The sequence below is a fragment of the Salvelinus sp. IW2-2015 genome, linkage group LG27 (assembly GCF_002910315.2).
Source record: "Salvelinus sp. IW2-2015 linkage group LG27, ASM291031v2, whole genome shotgun sequence".
In the NCBI taxonomy this organism is placed as follows: Eukaryota; Metazoa; Chordata; class Actinopteri; order Salmoniformes; family Salmonidae; genus Salvelinus; species Salvelinus sp. IW2-2015.
Genome location: NC_036867.1, coordinates 4,623,411 through 4,631,078, shown reverse-complemented (window position 1 = coordinate 4,631,078; position 7,668 = coordinate 4,623,411). Strand labels below are relative to the sequence as shown.

General features: G+C 45.0%; 1 protein-coding gene across 6 annotated transcripts in view; it reads right to left on the bottom strand.

Annotated features, from left to right (window-relative positions):
- LOC111953401 (5'-AMP-activated protein kinase subunit gamma-1) overlaps positions 1 to 7,668 on the bottom strand; it is a 108,998-nt gene that overhangs the window by 44,311 nt on the left and 57,019 nt on the right. The window contains exon 1 of one of the 6 annotated variants that reach the window (XM_023972641.2): positions 3,983 to 4,753. The exons of the other annotated variants lie outside the window; for them this stretch is intronic. Coding sequence (XP_023828409.2) covers positions 3,983 to 4,082 — 100 coding nt within the window. The 5' untranslated portion in view covers positions 4,083 to 4,753. Of the gene's footprint in view, positions 1 to 3,982; positions 4,754 to 7,668 lie in introns of those variants that run through there. 6 annotated transcript variants of the gene reach the window in all.

The window sequence follows — 7,668 nt, the reverse complement described above, 5'->3', positions numbered from 1 at the left end:
GTCTATGGCTATGGCTACCTAAATATGCTCCCCAATCAGAGACCAAATGCCAAAACACACACAACATACAATGCCCACCCCAACTCACGCCCTGACCAACTAAACATAATCAAAATAACATAAAAATAGGTCAGGAACGTGACAGTAGCTAAGAAAGTAATACTAAGTATATGTTGTGTGGTAAGCTGTTAGTCATGTGCCTCACCCTAATAATTAGGTCTATTTTCACCTCTTAATTTCGCCTACTGTTCTGACTTGGTGGTGCACATGTAGCCTATAACCTATTTTTGACAAAAGTAATCATCGAATATTGTAAGAGCTTTCATTGTCTGCTTATATGCCCCCTTTATTTATCCTATGGTTCTGACTTGGTGTTCAGGGATAACACTAAGAACAAATGTGTTGAACAAATAGTTATATTGACTACGTCCGTCCTAGCTCGCTCATTAATGTCTTAATCAAAATTACAGATTGCATCTTATCCACTTGTTGTCCCCTTATGCCATAGTTTGTACATTTCAATTGTCAGTAGAAACCACATTTGTTTAAGCAAGTCAGCCATATCAGCTATGACTTTTTAAAACGGCAGTAATTGAGGCTGAACTGTTTCGCTGCCAGACAWGGCTCTGCTGATAGCCAGGTGTAGCAGTGGTAAGGTGTTGGGACTCTGCTGTTGGGACAGCTTTATGTAGGCCCTAACAGTTTGTGTGCACAGTTTGTCACCGGTATAGTGCAATTAATGTATTGTTTAGTGTTGTGTTGTGTAGTGGCTTTGCTGGCATGCATCCCACATAGTTTTTTTTTGCCCGACTAAGATTTACATGCTAAAATCGCCACTGCTTATGACAACAACAAAAAACTCAACCCGTCTACCAAAAGTCTAATTTTGTTACCATACACATGACATTGGACGGGTGTATAACTCATTTCAATGCATTCAAAATGTTGAACTCATTGGCTAGCAGTAGAGCTTTTTGTGATTATCTTGTCTGAGTCTTCACTGCACCATTATATTTGTATTTGGTACTTGATGTGTCACTGTTAGCGTTGCAAAGCTACAAGTAATTTACCAAAGTTACCGGAATCTACAGTAATTTGGGAAATTTACATTAAATCTATGGCAATCTATTGTAACTTTGGTCATTTTATACTTGAATAACTTGTAAAACATTGAAAGTGTCAAGTAACATACCCTCCCTTTGCAACCCTAGTCACTGCTACATCATGAAGCAGATGGAGAGAAATAAATAAGCACAGTTCGCCTGACGCGCTCGCCAGCTAATAAAATAAAATGGCACAGTACAAACTGACTGAAAGAGACAGTTTGTACAGTTTGTACTAATTATTTAGTTATTTGACAGCTCACAATCCATTTGGATTAGCAGGGATGTGTGGGTGGTCTGCATTTAACTGTAATCCATTTTAGCTATGATAAACATGATAAACAACATGCCTAAAGTGTCATACTTAAATAAAACTAGAAAAAAATCCTAGCGACTTAGAAGTCAAACAACCCCTGGGTTTCATTAGATCACAGTGCCATATAATCAACAAGTTGACTCATGGGATGTCATGGTGTGAGAACCATGGTAACAGAGTGTGTGTATGAGAGCGCACTATTGGGGAGTTTCCATCTGCGACAGTGTCATGTAAGGTGATATAGAGGCGAGACCGTTCAGCAGGCGGTACCAGCATGCATTTCAGGGTGGGCAGGGGAGCATTAACCAAAACAGAACCTAATAGGAAAGTTAGATTTACACTTTTCACACGCACACTGCCATGTGACACCTCCAGTGTTTTACAAGGGAGAAATACTGCTGACTTATTCTTGACATCCAATKATTTGGATGAGTGGTCACTAGTCACCCATTCAGACCTACAGTATTAGAAGTGTTACTGGTTCGACTCTACCTAGAGCTAGACGTTAATCATTTGGATAATGAAGAAAGCCTCTAACCACATTCGATGGCTTGCGGGGGCAACAAACTATGACCTTTCCAGCCCCTACAAGACTTTACATAACGACTGTATAATGACTTTAATTGTGTGATCATAAGTAGGGAGTTGACCAATACATTGATTGATTGACTAATCAATCAATGGCACTATGTTTTCATAACGGTAAGAGTCTGACTTGCTATGTCCTCCAATGTCATTCCTCAAAGAGCTTTGCACACAACAGCCAGACAGTAGAGGTGCAGTTTTAAAGTGTGCAAATACCCTGACCGCATTATACTAAACATCCTATGATGTACCAAACACCCTTTTTCATAGGCCTGCACCAATATACTCGGGATAAACTGTAATTTGCAAAGATTTTGGTAAAACACAACAAAATATGTATTCACTGTTGTTGATTCGTGATCTGAAAAAGGAAGACGTTTGAATTCTAAAGGAAGCCAACAGTGCCACCTAATGACGTCAGAAAACAACTGCATTCCTCCATGTCAAACGAAACTCCACTGAATACCAATTCAAACATTCTGTCGTAGCACAGCGCTAATACAGTTTTAAATTTCTCTGCAAACACCCGGTTGACAGTTTGGATCAAATGCAGATTTCAATCTAAATACAATCTGTGAAAACAAACAGACCCCACCCAAAGTATGGACAGTCAAAGCTCATGTATTCAAACATTTCCCTCTCACCTTAAATGATCATCCTCTATTGGAAAATAAAAAACTACAGGCAGTAAATAAATAATCAGTGATGCTGAAATACTGTAAATAACTACAAGCATTTCCAGGTCCAGGTTGTTCCTTGCTGTTTTACTCTGTTTTCTTCTGTTTGATGCCTAATGAACACACGTTTTGTTACTAGATGGAGTGTTGCCAGGAAATGTTCAAATGTCAGCCCTTCGATGAGTGAAGTTAAACCAAAAGGTTCTTTAAAAGCTCTCTGTGTTTATCACTTGTTGGGGATGCTATTTGAAAGAGCATAGATGACAAGACTACATGACACCCCTCACATCTACCAGGAAACGTATTTGACATTATTTACAGACTTTGAGGTGATCGTCATGGCGTTTTAAGAACTTCAGAGCTGTCGAGTAATTTCAAGGCAGCTAATGAGGAAAAAGTAGTGTCTTTATTAATCAAATGTTATCTGTTCATTTTATTTATATTTCTCGTTTGTACTCAAAAAAATTAGGAACACCTAATTCCACTTTTAAATGTGAATAAAAAAATCCTAAGCATAACGTCAATAATGCAAAATAGCAACTGTCTCTGCGGTCTAAATGTGGCTTTAAATTTTGGCCATCCCCAGAAGTATTCCTGTAATCTCAGGCCTTCACACTGTAATCTGTCACTCCATTCTCATTCACTGACAGTATCCATGGTGATTACGTAAATGGATGGTTTTAGTTTACAATGGAACCGTCTTCCATTCCCTGATGGCAAAAATAAGTGTGTGTATGTGGAAGGAGCGTATCCTTTCCTCGCAGTGAAAGGACATAAGAGAACTCCGTATCAATCCAAAGAATGAACTGCAGGCACTCTAGGAAATTAGCTATCCAGCCAGCGTGGCCCACAGTGAGAGTGCACTACCCCAAGTTGAGATCAGGCCCATGAATGCGTTTTTCAAATTTTGTCATAATACATTTTAAAAATCTTCCTTATGTTACTAAAACGGATAACTGAAATGCCTTAGTTGTTTCACTGGCATTTTCTCCCTCTCAATAGAAACTATCTTTCTCTGGCTTTTCATGCTATCAACACCCTGGTGACATTACAACATCCTAAGCTTCTGAAGCCCTCCAGTATCACATGGGTCATCAAGCCAGCTCCTTGAGAAGACAGTGGACTTTGTGTTAGATCCAAGCATCCAAACACTCACTCCCACACAGTTACTCACTGAGCTTTTCTGAAGACTTGCCACAGTTTTGGCAGTAAATGTACAAACCTACGCGTTTAAATCACATCTACTGTAACTGTTAAAGTACAAATTGGTATTAGTGTGTACACAAATGCTGCCCGCTTACTGTTTCCCAAGAGGTCGTGGGGCTCGGACTGCCTCCTCCCTGTCAGTCTGTCCGGCTCCTTCTTCTTCTTGCTCGCCCTCAGGCTCCCGAATCGCTTCATGGGGCACYATGGGACACAAGTATAGTGTATAAACCCAAGTAGAACATATCCAACTAAATACGAGATATGATTCAATCAAGCCTGAACAAGACCCGATTCAAGCATCAATGTTCACCTTGCAGAATCRGCACTTGAAACAAGCTGGGTCAATCTTCTCCTTTAGGAGCCCTGCCAAACTGATCCAAGGACAATACTGAGTGGTGACCGTCAATCCAAGTAGATGATCCTAGGGGTTCTCTCCAATATAGGCAGCGTGGAGATACTGGAGATTAGAGCCAGCTAGATAGTTCAGTAGAAACACAGTAGGAAGGGAAGCAGGAAAGAAATCAGGCAGGCAGGCTGAAAGCTTAACCCCCAGAGGAGAGCTGGTCTCATAAATCTCCTTCAGCTCTGAATCGGCTATTCTTCTTAAACGCACTTCCCAAGAGAACCTGTTCTGTCCTTCTTTCCCTGCAGCTCTCTCTCTCTCTCTCTACCTCCCTCTGAATGTTTGAACGCTCTGATCCACTGAGGCGTCCAGCAGCAACAGAGTCCCTGCTGCCGTAGACTGTCATGTACAGCTGTGTGGCTGGTGTTCCTTTAAAAAAGAGACTGCATCACAGAGGCTGTAAAACGAAACCCGCTCCCTCTCTCACACACACACACACACTCTTTATCTCTGACAGCGATTGGCTCTGAGCAAAGCCCTGACAACCCCCCCCCCCGCTCAAGCTCTCCTGTTCTTCCAGAACTCTCCATCTCTCTCACACAACACACAACTTTCCTGCGTAGTGTTTCTTTAGCATGTGCTAGTGTTGATAACAGGTATCTAACAATATAACATGGTTTTATTACAGAAGTGCCTCTGTTGATTTCTACTATCAGGATGGAGAATACGATGGACGTTCACTGATACGTAATATTTTTCATTCAAGGGTCAAAGACACACACACTCACACACACTAATGCATGGACTAAGCCGATGCCCCAGTGACAAGCATCAGTACCTGTAAGTTACAGACCACAGGTTAGTATGAGAAGGGAAAAGTATGCTGGGAACTACCTGGCTAGTCATAGGTAAAGCCTGGGTGGTCCTGAGGATTTTTAACTTGAACAAGACTACCAATCTTGTTCAGGGAGACCATCATTAATAGCACTTTTGTAAAAATCCAAAGCTTTGGAGACGTTTTTTGTGGGGTTGAGCATTCTGCCTTCTGCATGGAAAAGCAGCACACGGCCTCAGAGCTACTGTTCTTTTCTCAGCCCCTGATATGCTAAAGACTATCTGAGGTAAGCTTGAGTTGGTTTGTGTGTGTAGGGAGCAGTCTTTTTTAAGAGTGGTGATATTTCTTTCTTTGGGAAGTCTACGCTCAACTGAACACTGGCTGGAGCAGGGGCTGGAGCAGGGGCTGGAGCTGGAGCGGGGGCTGGAGCAAGGGCTGGAGCGGGGGCTGGAGCGGGGGCTGGAGCAGGGGCTGGGCAGGGCTGGGCTGGGCGGGCTGAGGGGCTGGAGCAGGGGTGGAGCGGGGCTGGACGCGGGCGGAGGCAGGGGTGGAGCTGGGGGCTGGGCGGGAGGTGAGCTGGGGCTGGGCTGGAGCGGGGGCTGGAAGCAGGGGCTGGACGGGGCTGGAAGCGGGGGCGGAACGCGGGGCTGAGCTGGAGCGGGGGCTGGAGCGTCGGGCTGGGCGGGTCGGCTGGCTAGCGGGGCTGGGCGGGTGCTGGAGCTGGGGTAGCCGGGGCTGGAGGTGAGCGGGCGGGGTAGCTGGAGCAGGGCTGGGCGGGGCTGGACGGCGAGGGCTGGAGCTGGGGCAGGGAGCTGGAGCTGGAGGGCGGCGAGCGGGGGCTGGAGCGGGGGCTGGAGCAGGGGCTGGAGCCGGTGGTTGGGCCGCGGGCTGGAGCAGGGTGAGCGGGGGCTGGAGCGGGGGCTGGCACGCAGGGGACTTGGAGCTGGTGGCTGGTAGCAGGGGCTCGCACGCTATGGGGCTTGCGAGCAGGGCTGGAGTGGGGCTGGAGCAGGGGCTGGAGCAGGGCTTGGAGCGGGGGCTGGAGCTGGGGCGCGTGTGAGAGGGAGAGCAGATTGTTTCGGCAACGCAGTCGTCGTTCTGGAAAACGCCACAGGTCAGCAGCGACCACACACAGTCAGTTGTATTGTAAACACCATGGGGCTAACGAAGTCACAACGGAGAATTCAAAAGCAACAACAAATCAACACTAACATTATAATTCCACAAAGCTCTTTACACCTCCTACCTGGGAGCCAAAGTCCATAATTAATGTTGACGACAAAGAGATCAGAAATAACCTACTGAAACCAAACTTAAATTGCCAAATGCCCCCTCCATCCCCTCATTGATGCCCATTGCAACCCCAGAAAACTGTGACAATGTAAAAATGGCTCGACTCTTCTTCAGACGGCAGTGTTTGGCTTATATAAGAATAATTAAATAGGCTCTGATGGATCTCCTCTCATATTCATCATATCCCTGTCTCTGCCCTGTTATTTCCTGTTTATAGGGGCACTAATGTGCCAGTAAATCTCCAAGCAACCTTATTTAAGTCAGATTTTTCTTCTTCTTGTGAGCGGGATTTAACTAATCCCTCCCAAAATCGTTTGACTTTTTTTTTTTTTACCAAAATGCAATTAGGAGTACAGGCCAAAGAGAGATGGGTGAGAGGGAGGGGGAGAGAGGAAGAGTGGGGAGGGAGATGGAGAAAGGGAGAGGGGGAGAGAAAGGGCAAATGAGAGCGAGATAACAAGATAGAGAGGTTGTGTGAGGGCGGGAAAGAAAGAGAAAGACAAAGAGAGAAGGGCAGAGACCGTGGGGCAGAGAGAGATAGCAAACAAGACTTTGCTTGACCACTTGGACATTTAGCTCGGAATCCTTTCATGTACTGCTGGTACACATTCAGCAGATAAAAATGTGTGTTGCGGTGTGTATGTGTGTATGTTGTTATCACATGTCTTACATCATGGCTTCAAGCCATGACCTTTACCATTATAGTCCTTACTCACAGTATAGGTCCCTTACTTTATCACACCCCAGTACTAACCCTGCAGCACTGGGGGCTCATGGGAAAACATGTACATAATAGTTCAATACATTCATAAAGGGGTGGGGGTGGGGGGGATTCTATGACAACCTCATCTGCTGGCTGCTGAAGGTCAACTTGTGTTCCTGGACAGAATTCAGATCAGTCTAGGCCATGCTAATTACTCACCTGTTGACACCCTCTTAATAAAACRTRTTAAAACACACAAGAATTTACAGAGTGGGAGCCATGTGTGGAAATGACCTACCCGTCTGTCAAAGCTGCCTCTAACGCAGCTTGGTTTGAAGTGAGAACCTGGTGAACTTGCATGCTAATGCAGAATATGGCAACATACTAAGAACAAAATGTGAGGTCTGTACCAAACCTGTGTTCAAGGATTGTACCAGACCTGTGTTCAAGGACTGTACCAGACCTGTGTTCAAGGACTGTACCAGACCTGTGTTCAAGGACTGTACCAAACATGTGTTCAAGGACTGTACCAGACCTGTGTTCAAGGACTGTACCAGACCTGTGTTCAAGGACTGTACCAGACCTGTGTTCAAGGACTGTACCAGAC